The sequence below is a fragment of the Fusarium falciforme genome, chromosome 5 (genome assembly GCF_026873545.1).
Source record: "Fusarium falciforme chromosome 5, complete sequence".
Classification (NCBI taxonomy): domain Eukaryota; kingdom Fungi; phylum Ascomycota; class Sordariomycetes; order Hypocreales; family Nectriaceae; genus Fusarium; species Fusarium falciforme.
The window spans coordinates 2,444,472-2,462,546 of NC_070548.1; the positions used below are offsets into that span (position 1 = coordinate 2,444,472).

At 54.9% G+C, this 18,075-nt stretch overlaps 3 protein-coding genes across 3 annotated transcripts; 1 reads left to right on the forward strand and 2 right to left on the reverse strand.

Moving 5' to 3' along the window:
• Positions 1 to 7,079: 7,079 nt before the first annotated feature.
• Positions 7,080 to 8,939, reverse strand: NCS54_00696900 (SWR1-complex protein 4; the record flags this gene model as incomplete). The annotated part of the gene is made up of 1 exon (XM_053152410.1): positions 7,080 to 8,939. The coding sequence occupies one exon, from the start codon at positions 8,937 to 8,939 to the stop codon at positions 7,080 to 7,082; it is 1,860 nt and encodes a 619-aa protein (XP_053008385.1).
• Positions 8,940 to 9,298: 359 nt separating this feature from the next.
• NCS54_00697000 (Hypothetical protein) lies at positions 9,299 to 10,263 on the forward strand (the record flags this gene model as incomplete). Its single annotated transcript, XM_053152411.1, has 3 exons — positions 9,299 to 9,658; positions 9,727 to 10,032; positions 10,114 to 10,263. Exons 1-3 carry the CDS (start codon positions 9,455 to 9,457, stop codon positions 10,261 to 10,263), a joined length of 660 nt encoding a protein of 219 aa, XP_053008386.1. The 5' UTR covers positions 9,299 to 9,454.
• Positions 10,264 to 11,420: 1,157 nt separating this feature from the next.
• Positions 11,421 to 13,671, reverse strand: NCS54_00697100 (Casein kinase I 1; the record flags this gene model as incomplete). The annotated part of the gene is made up of 3 exons (XM_053152412.1): positions 12,769 to 13,671; positions 12,636 to 12,705; positions 11,421 to 12,580 (listed from the first exon to the last, which is right to left on the reverse strand). The coding sequence occupies exons 1-3, from the start codon at positions 12,895 to 12,897 to the stop codon at positions 11,421 to 11,423; spliced, it is 1,359 nt and encodes a 452-aa protein (XP_053008387.1). The 5' UTR covers positions 12,898 to 13,671.
• Between the last annotated feature and the right edge of the window lie 4,404 nt (positions 13,672 to 18,075).

Sequence of the window (18,075 nt, forward strand, 5' to 3'; positions counted from 1 at the left end):
GCCCGATACTGCAACGGCATCCCCAACTGCGACCAGGCATATCACATCACCATCTGGGATTGGCCCAGATCGGTCCCCCGAGCCCGAATGTGCAGCATTTGGTCCAAGATGAACAAGGCGCGGCGTACCTAGGGCTCCGTGCCATTGCTCAAAAGGGAATTGCTGTTGGCTTGCCCTCAGCGTTGGGCGACAAAAAGTCTCCAGCTGGTGGCTCGGCTTGCTTCCACCTGTTGGACCTTGGGAGCTCTCCTCCAGCTGGCAGGTAAGCGATCAGTAGCCCCATTGTGTCTTGTACCTCCTTCGACGAACGGAACCCCTCCGCCGCTCGTCACCTGTCTTGTCCAAACTAACGTCGCGCGCACCCCTTCTTTGGCGCTGGCGCCCTCTCCTAGCCCCTCTCATCCGCAACTCTTGCTCCCTCTCACATTCTTGCTTGGTCCCTCTGGCGCGAGCAAAACTGGCCGGGCGTCTTTCTTGCAGCCATGGGGGCCGCGCGACTGGCTGAGCGACCCCTAGTTGACGATGGGGGCGCCCTGGGCCGCCCAGAGTCTAGAGTCCAGAAGCGAGCAAGGGTCTCTAAGTGGCCCCAAGAGAAAGACACACTCAGAGAGGGAGGGCGTGTCTCCATCAAGATGCGGACCACGGACCGCAGAGTAGACTACGCGCTGCTGCGCTGCCGCCGTCCTCCAGTCTTGAGAAACGGCACAATGTCTGGCATGAACAACGCCCTTTTTTTTTTTTTTTTTTCTCGTTTGTGTCCTTGCCACGGTGGGTTGCGTCAGACATGATGGAGCCATCGATGGCAAACACGAGCTTCTTCTGCACAGAACTTTTCCGCGTAGGCTCTTTTGGGGCCTGTCACCTTGTCTTGTCCGAGAAGTAATTCTGAAGCCTGTTAGGTCGTCTGTCTGAGTCATCCTCGTCTATCTCACGCGCGACAATGAGAAAGACTGTGCCGCGAGGATCAGCTGCAAATCACCCATGCCCATCCATCTCTTCACTCCACTCACCTGTGTACTGACGCTGCCATGTTACGTCCATGATCGCCTCAACAATGGATGCTCGACTCGATCCGTACGACTCAGCACGTTGCTGCCATCGCCAGACCCTGTCGAGACAGCCGCTGCCGGCCGATCTTGACAGCGCTCGACCTCCAGCTGGCTCATTAACAGGGAAATGAGAAGCCACCTTTCGCGGTTGATCCCAACGTGTACCCGCAAGATCGTCTTTGGGGTAATGATCCGGATCCAATAAGCGACCCATGCGCCCTTCAACTGAGGGTCCCAGAGACGAGACTCGTGTGTCGGGCACCTGTAACTGACGCCTGGTGCCCTGTCGCGCGACTCTCCAAACACCTAACCGAGCATTGCTGACGCTCCTTGCTCTTCGTACCACACGACAGGTGGCAGCTTAGCGCGCCTCCGTTCCTCCTTTGGGTGTGCAATCTCGTCTGTGTGAAGTTATCGAACTTTATCTCTCCGCTCCTGCGAAACGATGAAATGCTGCGCCCTTATTCCACCTCTGTGATTCTAGCCTGGCTCTAAGGCGGCAGTTCAGGCGGGCGGCGGCACTCATTCATCAAGCGCACAGGATGACATGTTTCCGTTAGAGATAGGTAGGCACAGAACACAGGTTACTCACTTGGTACAGTGTTGTGCTACCATCAGGGCTCGCCTGAGAAGCTTGGACGCTGAGGCGCGTAACCTGGCCTGTCGCGTCAATGGTGTCTGTCTCCATGACCTTCTCTCGTACATGTGGCCCATGACAGTCTTCCTCCTTGGCTCCTTCAGGCACACATGGCTGCCTTACGGAGAATGTTTGGGCATTTGACCAAGCAAGTGAAGTGTGGTTTGATTACACTCAAGGCACCGATTCGTGCTCGGTAGTGCCCTCGACTCGTTTCGAGTCTAATGATGGCGCTCGTCACTCCCGCAAGACCAACAATGAACCAAGGAACGCTAGGATGTGTTAGCTCCGGGGCCTCAACGGGCTCCTTCCCTTCCTTGTCATCGGTGGGGAACCCTCGGCGGCCTGTTCGCTCTTGCCGCGGCACTGTAGCTTGCTTCGATGGCAGGCACGTCCTGGGGAGAAAAAAAAAAATAATCATCCCCGTCTCTCCGCTCAGCATGACCCCACCCTCCTCTTTCTCTGCTGCTTTTCAGCTACTGTGCCCTCGTCAACTCTAACCTTGGATCAGTCGTTATTACTCTGACCAGGCTGGTCACATCATATTCTTGGGGAATCCCAGTGTCTCGATGGCCTCATCTCTCTTGGCAACAGATGGAGAACACAATCACTGTCTCGAGCGCCTTCCCGTGGACTTGAGCAACGACTCGAAAAGAGAATGAACAATATCCCTTGAGCCAACCACCCACACGCCCTCCGCCCACCGTCCACCGCAAGCTGGCGGATGTGGTGTTGGGACTGTGCGCCTCCTCGCCCCAGCAGCCAATCACGCAAGGCATTCCAGAACCAGACCGTGGCCTCGGCAAGGATGATGTGGCCGTTCAGGTACCTTAGGCGAGACAGCCTGCGCTCAGCGCCCATTAACGCCGCGTCTAACACGCTAAGTCTGTTGTCTCGTATCGCCCGCCGCCGTCCGCGGCTGTGCCAGGACGTGGAGCCCTACCTCGAGCGCATCCTGATCAGGTACGTACCGGGGGGACAGGCACCTTCCTTGGCCCGCTTGGAGGCGTCTGGGAAGCTTACATGCGCCCGTGTCCGACCGGCGGCCACCCACTAGGCTGAACGCCGTTCAGATAGACTCGTGCGCCGTGACGCGCAACGGGCCTAGCATCTCATGGATCTGACCAGCTTCACATCCTGGCTCGTTCCCGGCATTATGGCTCAGGCTGGCGCGGCGTCCGGCTTGAATCGCGCTTCTCTCATCAATCACTTGAGAGCTGGCGTGTCGGGAGGCAACCGCTTACTATCTGTCGTCGCCTGGCGGCCTCTCTCGATGTTACAGAACCCTGCTCGCCTTACACATCCCTTGCGTAAATTGATCGGCGAAACCTTCCAAGGCGACTGTTTATGGAACATCAGGGGTCGAAGGTTCAGTCATTTCTCATCGAATTTAGCAGCACCAACAGTCCTTGAACAAAGAGATATCCCGCCAACATGCCTCCTCGGATGGAGTATGAACCATGAGGTAATTACGAATCCCCCCATTTTTAGAAACCACGTTGTGTTTAATCTGACAAGACGACATGGGTTTCGAGGTTTTTCCTTTGTCAACTTGTTGGATCCGTCGGCGGTCAACCATGCAAAGGTCCTGGCGGTTCTGTTTGATGGCGAAGGGCTTGGCATCCGTTTCGGGATGTACTTGTTCATTTCATAATCTCTGCGCCAGCTGATGTCTACGGCAGAGAGCTTATCTGTCACTCTACGTTCAGCAGCTCAGACACACATCCCCTCAGTTACTACCGTCCTTGCGATGTGATTGTCGCCAGCTGCTGACCCGAACGGCTTTCATTAGTATGTTCTGACTTTGACGGTTGCGTCTTGGCTTAGTGGCTCCTAGGTAGGGTGCACTCCCAGCCGGTTCCTTGCTAACCTGTGATGGATCTTGGCGGCCTTCTGCCTGTGATTGGCCACCCAGCGAAGAGAAGGGGCTGGTAGTGGTGATTCAGAACTGTCACGGCAGATGAAAGAGACCTGAGGGACGTGTGATGAAGTGTTTAGCGCCTTTGACGGAAAATCGATAGCCAACGAGGCAAAAGTCGGGTCTATATTACTGCATTATGCGTCTTTGCAGGCACACCGCCGCATCGATTGCGACCTCGCTGCATCGTTCTGTGGTTGCTAACCAGAATTCCGCTGTCTCTCGACGGGTGTCCGCGGGGAAGGGAGACCCACGCGGGGCGGTGGGCAGCATTCAACTCAGTCCGTCAGGATGGGGCCCTCTGGGGCTTCAAGTCCTCAACGATGCACTGCTCCGGGTGGTATTTCGGGCTCTTTCCCCCCAGCCTTGCCAGGATGGGGCTTGAAACGGAGCTGGCAGCTCAAGTGTGCCAAGGAGGATGACCATCATCAAGCATCACCGGCTTGCTCCATACGGCAATAAACTGGTGAAGCCAACCACCAGAACAGAGCAAACCGTCACCTGGAGTCAAATCGCCCGCTACCTACTCAATGTTTCTCGCCCCAGCGCATGAAAGGTTAAAACAATCCAGAACATCACGGTCGCGTTATTGGTCAAAACGTGCCGAAGGCAAGGGTCATTCTGTTGGGTCATCTAATCTAGGCTTTGACTTTAGGAATGGCATCCAAAGGCCATCATGGTGTCAATGCAACACGTTTACGCCTGTCACAGGAATGGCACGCAACTCGATTCATGACGCTACGCTGCAGCCAACAATCACACTGAGTTCGTCGCCGGCAGACGACTTTGTTACAGGTGTTTTTATCCACCACGGAGCTACCGATTTGCATCACCGTCGCGTCAGTCTAAATATAACATGCAAAGACGTCTGTTCTGGTGATGCTGGTTCGAGTTCCAGGACAAGACGATGTGGTTGGCCAGTGGCCGCCTTGATTCAGGCCATTCACGGCTGGGCGCTTCGATTCCACCCTCAAGTGGCGTCTTGCTCCTCGAACCCCAGCGCCTGTGAAGAGAACATGCCCACCGGAGGTCCGGCCGTCATGGTTGCCGGCAGCTTGCCGCTGTTGCACCCCCGGATCACTAGCGAACGGGGAACGGTCGAGTCTGGAACCCGACGCACCCCGACAGCCCTGTTTCGTTTGCTCGAAAAGCCTCATCTCATGGACGGCAGAAGGAACAGAAAGTTTGTTCTAATCATTGCATTGGCATGGCCATGGGTGGTCTTGTTGGTTGGCTGGCACGCCGGGTTATTAGTTGGGTATGTTCAATTGGTTGCGCATGCGGATTCCTTGCCCTGTCGGGTCGGACGTCGAGTACATGTCCCCTGTCAGCTTCATGCATCAATTCCCCTGCTTCAGGCCTTCTGTGTCCCTTCGGCACCCTCTCTTTTGTCCCTCTCGCGTGGCTGCGGCGTGGAGTGTGTTTGATGGCCATGTGCTGGTTGGGTGGTCTTCGCATTCGCTGCCCCTGCAATAGGGCACCCCCTGCCTCAAACAAGACGGAGAAAAGAGGGAATGACAAGGGTCCTGTCAAGAGCCAAATCTCGACCAAACCAAACGTGCCCACGACAGGGGAGGGTTGCTGTTCGCCGAGCCAGTTCGCCGAGCCGTCCCGTCACTAGGCTGTGCTCTATGCCGAGGTTCATGGCCTTGTTTGCTCCCATTTCCATCTGATCGTCGACTCGGCGGGGCGACGCGGCCTCCGCCTATTCCGGTGCGACGGGACGGTAGGTGCACAGATGGGTGAGGCATCGTATCAGTTCAGTGGTATCAAGGCAACGTCCTCCAAGCGCACGCACAATTCCTACCTCTCCGGGGCGTCTGTACTCGTTTTGGACAAGCCCCTTTCAGCGAGACATGTCACATGACGGCGCGGCGTTGGTTTGAGAAGCTCTCCATCTGCCACGGTGGCCAATAACGGGCCGCCTGCACAAGGCCCAGGAACGAACCAGGAACACAGACGTCACATCACAGAGCCTCAACACCACAAGAGAATCCGTTTACCACCTTCAGTAACTACCATCTCCAGGATTTGGCTCCTACATATACGACATTCTTCATGCTCTAAAAATATCCAAGATCTATAGTTCTGCTACTGAGCTTGTCACAGGCATCACACCCAATCACAAAGCTTCAAGGCTTCGATAGCCGCCGGCTAAGCGCCCAGTCGTCCACCATCTTGCTCATCTTGCAGCATCTATTCCAGAACTATCAAGATCCCAGCGTCTACTCAGGGCTATTTTTATCTCAGATCCGGTAGTTCTATGCAAAGCATCCGTCGCGCATGTCGAGACGCTTCCTCCACGGGGTCCTCCTGCAAGACATGGGTTGCGGCCTGGTGGTCAGGTCTCCTTTTCTGGTCCGGTTTAGATGGCGATAGACGCCGACTACAACACACACCCCTCTCCTCCACCAGCTCTCATGCAGCAACGCCGGGCGTCTCGCCGAGGAGAGAAGCGCGGCGATGGCTTCATCGATTCGAAGCGCCGGCTCCTGTGACCCAGGCAACATGCGCTTTTCCCCCGGGCGCCAAAGCACGAGTATATTCCCAGAGCTGCAGCATTATCTGAAAAGATCTCAACCAGCCGATTGGCGCCATAGAGCCTATTCCGGTATGTCGGCAGTGGGTATCATGCCGGCCGCGAGACGTTGGCCAGCCCGTCCCGGGAGGACGGAAGACGCCCTGTTACCCCTTGGCAGTTCATCCCTCCTTGCTGAAGGGTCCTGACCCAAACGGGGTGTCCACAGACATGTGCAACGATAAATATAGGAACAGGTTGCTATATTGGGCGATAGCCTCCATGCAGTCGTGGATGAGGTGCAGCTCCTTTAACACGACGTCACCTCCACCGTTCAACGTCCCCCTGAGCGTCTATTTCTTCCTCGCCATCACCGCCCATTCATTTCACTCACTCGGAGTCCCCGATGGTTTCAAGTGGTACTTTTCGATCCTGGCTAAGCCTATTAAGCAAGCACCTTGGTTGCCGCCCTGCAAAATGAACTGGGTAACCTCACACTTCCCCACCTGCTTGCTGCTCGAAGCGCCCATGCCCGGTGATCCATGGCTCAAATCCTCCCCTCCAGCCTGGCTTGTCGTCGAGCTCGATTGCAGGTCTCGGACGTCGATGATGCATTGGTGTTTGACAGTCACACAGTTGTACCCCACTGGCCGGCGCTTCTACACGGTACGGCATCCCTTGAGAGATTTGATTTGTGGCACAATCAAATCTCATTCATCTCTCTGCACATGAAACTGCATACAGGTTCAAGTGAGACCCTGTTTCGCCGTTCCCTAGGCCCATCTGTGTGACGGATCTCAAATCGACAACTACCGGACTAGGCACGGCCTCTTGTTGTCATTTCCGTCTGAAGGGACCCCTGCGTCTCCTGCAGGAACGTTTCTCGGCTGTCTCTCGCATGCGTCAAGTCACTGGCGCGTCGAGCCATGTATAGAGATACTTTGACGATACATTGTCCTACTTCTTCTGTCGTTTGGCGCTCTTGTCACTTGTACCGCTCAAAACACTCGCACTGCGTTTCTGCGGGGCACCGCTGCTACCTGGACGGTCGTCCTTGTCGGCTTCATTTGCATCCTTGGTCGAGGCCTCCGGGCCTTTAGTCGTGGGGGCAGCTGCTTCTGCAGAGTCCTTCTTTTCGTTGCTGGTGGGTGTTTCAGATCTGACGTCTTCGCCGTTGGGTTTATCTGCAGCGTCACTTTTCGCTGCAGCTGCCTTTCCGGCATCATCCTCGTCCTTCTTCTCTTCGGCCTTCTCCTTTTCTGATTCCGGTTCCGGCTCGGGGGGTGCCATGGCCTTTTCCCGCTCTGCCTTCTTTGCCTGCTCGACCTTGATCTCGGCGTCGATCTTATCCGAAACCTTACGAGCATCGAGCAGACTGTTGACAGCTCCAAGAAGCATCTCGTACTGATGCGTCGTCGCTGCCGTGGGCATGGCGAGCTTGCTAGGCACGTCCAGTTCGTTGAGCACATTGGTGATGCGCATCTGTTGCTGGTTCGACTTGTGAGAGAACAGCTTGTTGATCCTCTCTGTCCGGAACGTCGGCCCAGAGCCAAGTCGATCATGGTGCGTGACACCATACAGCACCTCTTCTTGGCTTGTAAGTTTGCGGCGTTCTTGTTGTTGTTGCTGACCCTTCTTGTTATTGGGAGCAGTGGGCGTAGGTGTAGGTCCAATAGACTCGCGATGGCCAGTAGATGCCGCCGTGCTCTCCCGTCTACCAGATTCCTGGGTAGCGGCGGCCGCCGCGGCCGCGGCTGCTGCTGCTGCAGTTTGTGGGGGCGCAGGGCTGGCACCGTCGCCGGGCATCAGTGACTTTCGTTTCTTTGACTTGTCGGCGCTCATGAGATTCTGTAGTAGATTCTGCAAACCAGCGGATGATTTGAAGGCGTTGATGTCGGTGTCGGCACGGGGATAATCGAGGCGGTGGTACAACTCGCGGCGTTCGTCGTTGAAACGCTCACTACGTGCCAATATGCGCTTGATCTCCAACAAGAGCGACTCCTCCTCCCGGGCTTCCTCGCGAGATCGTGTCAGGGCGTTGAGAGCGAACTCCTTCCGTAGTCTCTCCTGTTGCGGGTTGAAGTGGGCCATAAGCTCGTGGAGTGCAAACTCGGGTTGTGTCATGTACTGGACGGGCTTCTGGGCCGCCATCATTTTCGAGGCAACCTCGTAGTACCTGGCCTTGAGGTCTTCCAAGGTACGTGAGCGTGTGGCCGGCACGATAGCCTTGCTCTCATCGCCGTCAGCGTTGGCTTCTCCATTGGTTGCGGGAGGATTCCACTCGTATCGATCCCAGATCAATGGCCATCGAAGGTCAAAGTCGCGTGCCAGCTCGAGCAGATAATCCGTCTCCTCCTTGGTCCAATCTCCATGTTGCAGTGACTGCTGGTATTGGCCGTCGCTGTATTGGGGCACCGATACCTGCACATTGTACTTTGCGAATGCGGAATCTTCCATCTCCTTGGTTTGATCCGTCCTGTCCCCCTCGGCACCCTGTCCATCTTGAGAATCGCCCTCTGGCTTGTCGTCCTTCCTCCTCCAGTGTCGCAGTGTCAGGTCTGAGGATCCGCGCGCCGAGTTCTTAAATGGCCGCATCTCCCATCGCGCAGCGGGCTTACGGCTCGCGAAGCGCCGCTTCTTGAAGTGTGTGACCTCGGGGACGATGGCGATGGGGTTGTCGCCGCCCAGGTTGTGAACCTCGCGCGCGAGGCCCTTGAGGTTCGGCCTCGGGGCCGAGAACTTTTGCTTCTTGGCTGGCCGGGGACCAGAAGACCCGTCGGGCAGGTTGAGGACATCGCGGACGTCGGAGGAAGTCATGATGGGCGTGTGTGTGTGTGTGTGTGCTTGTCGTCGGGATATATGCAGGACGGTCGGGGGAGGGTCTAGACAAAGGCTTCCATCACCAAAAACATCAAAATTAATCGCTCTATATTGCGCTTGAATTAGTCGAGCCAAGGAACGAGTGCATCAATTGTTCGGTTGAATTTTGGCTGGAGCGGAAATCGACATGTTGGACGCGTCAAGTTTTGGAGAGCGGGCGTTGGTCTGGTAAAGTTTAGCCAGCATCAGATACCTTAGCAAGTGGAGACATCCTTGTCCATTCAATATCACGTGATAGCGACTTCCCCCCTGACAGGCCGATGTTCGAACGTGGCAGCTTCGCGGGCGCCAAAAGTTCAAGGGGAGAGGTGTTAGACTCCTTGGGTACAACCTCATCTCGCACACGACACTCGACTCGACTCGATACATCGACGGCCCTCTCGAGCCTCCCCCTCCAATTGCGCCCCCCGATCGACTTTTGGCGCATTGTCTTGTTCACGAGCCCGCCCATCATGAAGTTCCTCCTGCCCCTGCTGTCGCTCAGCGCAGCTGCGAATGCGCTGCACTTCTTCATCGACGGCGTCACCCCCAAGTGTTTCTACGAGGAGCTCCCCAAGGACACTCTTGTCGTGGGACACTACACTGCTGAGGAGTGGGATGATCGGGTCAACGCCTGGGTCAAGCACGACGGCATCAGCATCTACATCAATGTCGACGTACGTTGAAGGCCTCCTTGAAGCAATCCTCAAATACTTCATGACAGCCATGCTCACACTATCACCAGGAAATCTTCGACAACGACCACCGTGTCGTCTCCCAGCGCGGCGCTGCCTCGGGCCGCTTCACCTTCTCCGCCGCCGACGCCGGAGACCACAAGCTGTGCTTCACGCCGTCGTCCAATTCTGGCCGCACCGGCTGGCTCTCGGCCTCGAAACCCAACGGCGGCATCAAGCTGACCCTCGACCTCGTCATCGGCGAGACCAACCAGATTGAGAGCAGCGACAAGGGAAAGATCCAGGACATCACAACACGTGTCAAGGACCTCAACGCCCGCCTCAACGACATCCGAAGAGAGCAGGTCTTCCAGCGTGTAAGTGACAAGTGTCCCTTGAGTCGGTTGATACGACTATGTCGAGAAGAGGCACCAGAAAGCTGACCACATGATATACAGGAGCGAGAGGCCGAGTTCCGAGATCAGTCCGAGTCTACAAACGCCCGTGTCATCCGCTGGATCGTCATCCAGCTCATCGTCCTCGGCGTCACCTGCGCCTGGCAGCTCTCGCATCTCCGATCCTTCTTTATCAAGCAGAAGCTCACTTAATCTAATCGTTTCCGGAGTGCAATTTGGGTTCTGCAGCTCATGCAAGGTTAGAGCCTTGTCTGTCTAGCTGGCTAGCTGGGTGTGGAAGGGATAGCCATGGATGGGAATAGTGGCAACAAAATTTTGGCATTAGATGTTCACGGGGAATGAACTCCCTTTAGATGATGCCGTGTAATGTTACATATACGTGATGATACTTTATACTTGTGTGCAGTTTAAGTTTATTCAAAGAAATGAATGGATAAGACTACCAGTGTGTTGAAAAAAGGAGCGACAACGCCTTTTTTTCCCATTATAAGATTCAGACAAAAAAACTCCCTAGAGTGCTCTATCTTCATTTCACGACAAATCACCAAGCTGCTTCTTCCAAAGTAAACAACAACGACAAAAAAGACCAGACTCATCATCCCCACACCTCCTTCTTGCTACCCCTACCTACTCTACCCTCCCCTACCATACCATACCCTAGTAACTACACCAGACAAGACTGGAGACGCTTGCTCGCCCTCGTCTCGCTTTGCCTCACCACCCTCAGGTCGCTCAAGAGTGGCTTTCGTCTGGGTAGGTGATTACGCACAGAGAGAGATTATAGACAGCGTCATGAGAAATACGACTAAGAAACACCGAACCAGACCCAAAATGCTGCCCTGCTCGATCTCCTTGCGCCGTGCTGCGCTGGAAGATTAAACGTGGTTTAGTATAGTTTCGTGATGGAATGCCAGACATAATAAAAAAAAAGGAAAGCCCATTCCCAACTCCAAGACCAGATTTGCTTCCCCTGGCGGGCGGTCCTAGAAAGATACCTCGGTGTATCAGTTCAGGAGACAGAGGGATTCTATGATAGCGACATGATGCGGTCCGAGTTTGAGGAGATCCAGGTTCCAGAGCCAAGTCTCGATACTCAAGCAAATGGACGTCGCCGCATCCGTTGTAGGAGCATTACCCGCCGAGCCGGGTCGCCATGGGTGTCAAGGTCCAGGAAGCAAGCGTAACAAGACTTGCTCCAGGTGGGCGTTTTTATCCAGCAACCACATCCCCTTGTGATCGTTTGGGGACATCATCCTCAAGCTCAGGACTGTCATTGAGACACAGATCCTGAAGCACAACGCCGCAGCAATGAAGAAAGAAAGAAAACCGTAGCCATCAACCACCCATATTTAACCACAGCAGAGCGTCTTCATCAGCTTCTGGAAACCACTGGGCTGAGGGTTGGCAGGCTGGTCGCTAGGCTGGGCGAGCTGCGTCGCCGGTCCCTGCTGGGAGGTCCTCGGCTGAGGCAGGTTCTGGGCGCTGTTCTGGAACTGGGCCTGAGTTGAGCCAGTTGGCGTGGCCATGTCCCGAAGACCCCCAACCCCGCTCCCCCTCTGCGCCGACAAGGCGCCGGGGGCGCTTGGCCGATCTCTCTGCTTGCCCATCTGCTTGATCGGAGACGGAGGAGGGGGTTGCGCGGCGTTTAAACGGCTGACAGTAAGGTTTTGCGCTTGTTGGTGAGAGTTCGTATTCCCGGGACGGTGGCCGCTGTGCAGCTCCATCTGCGAGGGGCCAGGCCTCACGTTGGGGTTGTGCAGGTACGCGGCGTTGTGGTTCTTCGAGTCCCATCCCTTTCCCGAATCCTTCGAGATCTTCATCCAGTCGTACTCGCCATCCTCAACCTCGCCGGTCGTCTTCAGGGCCTGGGTGAAAAGCTCTCGGAGGTAGTCGTAATCAGGAGTATCCTCGAAGCCCAGGTTACGGACATAGGTAAGATACTTGTTGAACTCCTCAGGGAAGCCCTCGGCCAAGTCCTTGATCGCCGTCGTCTGCTTCTTCTCACCGATCTTCTCGTACTTTTGCTTGTTGGTGGCAGCCTTCAGGCCCTGCCAGGGGAGTCCTCCACGGAGGAAGTAGAGGAAGACGTGACCGAGGGCCTCGAGGTCGTCTCGTCGAGACTGCTCACGACCAAGATGAGTGTTGATACTCATGTATCGAGCAGTTCCAGAAAGCGACTTTCGCTCGCGATAAGGGATGTGTTGTTTCGTCTTCGGGTCACGGTACTGCTTGGCCATGCCGAAGTCGACAACATGGATAACGCTAGAGGCCTTGGTGCCGGGGCGACCAATGAGGAAGTTGTCGGGCTTGATATCACGGTAGATGAGGTTCTTCTCGTGAATTGTCTGGACCCTGGACAACATCTGCTTGGCCACCATGACGACCGTCTTGATGGAAAATCTCCTACCACAATGGTCGAAAAGGTCCTCAAGAGATGGACCAAGCAGGTCGATCACGAGGATGTTGTGAAGTCCTTCCTGACCGAAGTAGTACACATTAGGAATACCAGCTAAATGAGAAATTAGCATCATGCAAGTTATATGTTCGAATGAGATGGTTCTCACGGCATCCAACAAGGATCTTGTAAGTTCGGTACTCATCTCGCAGCTGAGGAGCATCACTCTTGCGAGGTTCCTAGAAACAAGCAGTGTTAGATTCATCGAGATTACAGACGATGCAAATCGTCGGGCGACTCACGAATTTGATAGCAACTTGTTGGTTGTTGAGAAGATTGGTGCCCTCAAAAATCACACCAAACGAACCCTCACCAATCTTCTTTCCCACCCTGTAGTGAACTCCAACCACGTTGGAAGACGACGAAGCCATTGCGGCGGTAGAGGCGGTCACCGGACCACCTTGAAGAATGTCTAGGCAGAGAGACGGAAAGTTTCGGTCGTGGCAACGGCGTGGATCGAGTCTGGAATGGAAGCGTGCTTGCAAAAAATCGATGCCTGTAAACAAATACCAAAACCAGCGGTCAGTGTTTGATGAAAATTGATGGAATTCCAAGATGTCGGTCGGGGAGCGGAAGGGGCAAGAAAGAGTCGGGGACTGATGGCGTGGCGCTGCGTGCGGTTGGACAGCAAAGGAGGATGAGGCGACAGGTTGATCAAGCTGGGCTGCTGCCGGGTGCTGGGATCCTTGATTGGAGGCGCGGCAAAAAGGCTCTTCCAGCCCAGGACTGCGGACGCAGGCGCAGCAGCTCCTGCACGACACTGGCCACGACTGACTTTGCCCCTGATGGCGATGCCGACAAGAAAGCAATCAAGCCTGTCGAAAGGGGCAGGGCCAAATCCAAGATGTATCGATCGAAACGGTGTCGGGTCGTAGGAGAAGGGAATCAACCGGTTGATGCAGCAGCAGCCCGTCGAATATCCACGCCCCAAGCTCTCTGGCTCCAGAAGCCAAAACAGACCACCAGCACTGCCCCCGACAGGTGTGAAGATGGAAATGTGTAATCGGGTACTCACCTGAAGCAGAGAAGAGATGCCAAAAGGATACAATGTGGCAGCTCGCTCGGGCAGGCGATCGAATCGAGGGAGAGAAGTCGAAGGCGAATCCCCAAAAGCGAAGGAAAGGATGAGGTTGATGGGGAGATTGGGGATGGATGTAGGAAAGGGGAAGAGACCTCAGCGCTGGAGAAGGGGATGGGAGAGCCCGTGCCAGGCCCCCGACCGAGCCAGAGTCAGTGACCCCCAGCTCCACTGCCCGAGAGAACCCCCCGGCCACTGCAAGGCGGGCACCTTGGGGCCAGCAGCCAGTCTCTTTACAGCGAGCAACCGCTACAAGAAACAAGCGAGAAGGCGCTGAGGCCAACACACCCGACGCTGGATGCCAACCAACCCGACCCGACAGTGGATGGGATTGGGACGCCCAGCCTGTCTGCCAGAGCTGGCTGGACCCAGCCCCAGCTTCCAAAGGGCCCAGTCCAGCCGCCAGCCAACCCGCTCTGGGACGAGGGCAACCGGGTGCAGGAGGCTAGGGGATACACGGGGCCGAGGTATCTGCCCTCAGGGACTCAAGCTTGAGGGCGGCAGATGAAGGGTTCAGCCACGCACTGTAGATGGCACTGGCTAGATGGTCAGATGCCATCCGCCTTAGCGCCATCCGCTGCCAAACATGCAGGTGCTTTGACGCTGCAGACAGTGTGCATTGCGAGGACAGGCTGTCTCCGCACCGTGAAAGGGGGAACCTCAACCTTTGGGGAGATTTACCTCCCTCTCAAGTACCTATCGTCGTCCGTCCGGGTCTGGTCCCCATGCTCCCTACCTCGTTCTGCAATCCGATAGTTTCCCCTGTTGGTCCAGACTCTCACTGACTGGCAAAAGCAATCCATCCATCCTGTCACTTTTCTCGAGTCGCGCGAGTTTTCATCATCAAGAGACAAACAAGAAAAGTCTACCGCCTCAGATACATGTGGATGTCGTCACCTGGACCGACATGTTGGGCTTAAACCCTAGCCATCAACCCAATCTATCGGTGAGCTGTCGCCGGTCACAGCAAGCCCCGTTCAAGTCGAGATATCCCCTTGGGCCTTGCCTTAGTCAAGGAGCCGGTGACTTGCCCATCTCCCACCGGGGCGCCGTTCGTCTTGACGACAGACGCCTACGGGCGCGCGCCTGTGCCCACAGGATCCTCCCCAATGGACCATGAGGTGTGCCCCTGGTCCTCCTCTTGACTCGGCGTTGTCCACTGAGGCGTCCGGCGGTGGAGTCCCCAACGGCAGGCCCGGGGTATTGCTACTTCAACCGCGGTGCAATCTCCCAGCCTCTAGCCAGGTACTCCATACCCGGGCCGTCCATCATCTGCGATGGATGGTGATGGGGACGGAAGGCTGCGGGCATGCATGGGTTCAAGGTTAAAATCAGGGTGAGAGTTCAGGTTCTCGTCGAGCGGGGACAGTCTCTTTCGGGTGGTTTATCCTCGCAAGCATCGGGGGGGCGCCTTGCAACCGGTGTGAAAGGGCACAGATCTGGGCCAATTCAATTCCTCTCGACAGACCCTTTTTCATGGATTCCAGATGGATCGGCAGGTAGGACTTGTGCTTGGCATTACAACCACAGGCATTGCTACGTCGAAGCTGTGCGGCGTTGCACCAACAAAGTGCCATGCTTTTTTCTCGCGGTCTTGACCGCAACAAAACGCAAATGCCAAGGTCGTGGCCCTGAGGCTCTTTTCTGGTGCCTCTCCGCTTGAACGATTCATTATTCCTTGCATCAGTACCTACCGAGAATAGCTTGCATAGCGGTCGGATCCGTCCCATGGCCGGGGATGCAACCAAGCAGCCTTCGACAAGCCACAGCAACGCGCCAGAAGAGTCAAGACGTTGCTAGTGCCCGTCCATCAATTTCAGCCAGGACAGCCACTCCCATCCAACCGATCCGTTCCTCACCTCGCATCTATAGATTCCCTGGAGGACGAACTTCGTATCGAGCAGGGAAATCCCCTCCTTGACGGATGCAATCGAAGACCTTGTCCTCATCGCCTGATCCATCATTTGCCATCTATCCCCATCGGGGCACGAGGCTTCAATTACCCAATGGTCCAGGACGGGAGGATGCGAGGTTGCTTACTACCCCGGCCCCAACAACAGCACCCGGCTCAGAAGAGAGATATTTCGGCCAGGGGCCCCCGCTAGAGGCGGCTCTGGCTTTGCCCCTTGTGCAGAAAACGTCCACCTCCCTCTTTCTGTATCGCGTTCCCCTCGGCGGCTAAAATGGGCGCTGCGTGTCCTGGACGGCTCGTCGCCAACGCACGAGTCTCACAAGCACCTCGTACACGCATGTGTTATGGCTAATGCACTCGCCACATTGTTCCCCAGCTCGGCCTAATTCGGATTTGCTGCCGACGTTGCATTGTCTCTGCTTATGCAGGCCAGTTAGCCAGGTCGCATGGGCACCCTCATCGATGGAATCTTGCCTGCCTTGCTTGCTAGCTGTCGATCTCAAGATTCATGTTGAGGACTCCGTCATGTTGACGCGCTGTTCTACGCTACTAGGGGCAGATTTCATAGGGAACATGCCTTGAGGATGCTTCACCTCGAAACGGTCATCCATCGTGCTACCGGAACCTGCCTCTCAGCATCCGTTGCCTAGCAAGGGTGACCACTTGTCTAAGTCATTGAGCCCCCAATGGGATCAGACATTCCACTGAGACTTCCGAACTCAAACTGAGCCCCGTCATAGGTGTTCACCCTGCTTTTAGTACCGTCTCTGAGCGCCTCTGATGCCAGCCGCGGGAAATCAAGATGAGCAAGCTGCTCGCTTTCGGAAATTTGAAGCTCATTTAACATTGGGTAAATCTCCGAATGGCTAGGTCATTTGGCGCTCACGAGACATGCATAGGCCCTTTTGGCCAATCATGTGCTGCATGCGGATGCCAATTTGACTTTTTGGCACAACAACAGCCAATTGCAATGCCGGATTCCCCAGGCCGTTGCTCGATGAACCATTGGAATATCTTGTTATGAAGCTGGATAAAACGCATAACCAACCATCACACCGTCTCGACCTCGGGAGTCGCGTGGGAATGGAAGCCGGCTTCATCTGACACACGCCATCCTGCTAACGCGCCCTATAGGACGCACCTGATCTAAGATTGTGCCTGGCTAGTATCACTATGAGCTAGGGTAGGGGAAGATGGGATCGATGGTGAAGCGCGAATTTTGGGGGGGATATACGACCATGACTTATCATCCAGGTTCTCTGGATTGATGCTACGTACTCGTACGCAGGGACCTGCGAATTGAAACACCTCATGTCGGTAAACGAAGGCATAAACGGTCCTTTCGCCTATGGGCTAGAAGGTCTGTATCATTGTTGGGTGCTTCGTTTCGGCAGAGTCCCAACAGATCCCAGGGTGTATATGTGCTCTGTGATACTTGGCACTGGAGTTGGTAGGTCCATGTCCTATGGAGCGAAAGGGGCAGTCTGCAGTTCACCAGTTGTGACTAGGTACAACCACGACTTTGTTTACTGGGACAATCATTGGGTCATCGAGATGACAAGAAAATAGATCATCAAATAAAGACCGATGTGCAATGTAGATATATATAGCATTGAGGTTCACTTGTTGATTGATGTAGGGTAGCGGTGATCTGAGGTTGTAGTCCATGATCTCTCCTTCAAGGAGTATCATTATCTCGGCGTGCCCTATGGTGAATAGAGTACGAACATAGACCGACGCCTAGGTCTCTAATTCGACTTTCATTGGGCTCGATATTAAGCTGTCCGACACGGTTAACTCGATGATCTGGAGTTTGCCTGCACTCAGGTTCCTCACTCAGAGGCCTGTCACACGCCCGCTTAGTTGGAATGTGAACCTCTGAACGCACCACCACAACAGTGGTATTCGGCCTGACTCTGCTTCAACCACCATCAAAAAAAATTATAAAAGGGCAAAAAAGTAAAAAAGGAATCACGTCTCCTGACGTGGGCGATCTCTCCCGCCGGGAATTGAACCCGGGTCTCAAGCGTGACAAGCTTGCATACTGACCACTATACTACGGAAGATGTGTGATTGTGAGCAACCACTGTAGTGAGGATTCGATGTCACGTGTGAAACAAAATACTCCCTATATAGGTAAGTGAGGGTAGAAGTACCATGCATATTCAATTGATGGTTTGTCATAAAACGCAGGGAACCAACGGGTGATGAGAGTGAGAGAGAGAGAGAGAGAGAGAGAGAGGGAGGTTTAGTTATCTACTTCTTGTTTACCATGCCAAGGAGGCACCTCTGTCTATTGATGGTCTGAGGAGGAAATAGTCATAAAATGTACACAATCATATACAGAAACTTACAATGAACTCTTCGCTAAATATGATAACCATCATATAATACTGCTATAACCCGAGGTTTACTCTCATCACAATGGGTAGGTAGTTAGGGAGATGTATTTATACCGTCTTCGGACGTGGGCGATCTCTCCCACCGGGAATTGACGCGTAGCGGAAGCAGCTGTCAAGCAGCTGTCAACACTGACAATTATCAACGCCCATGAACCGT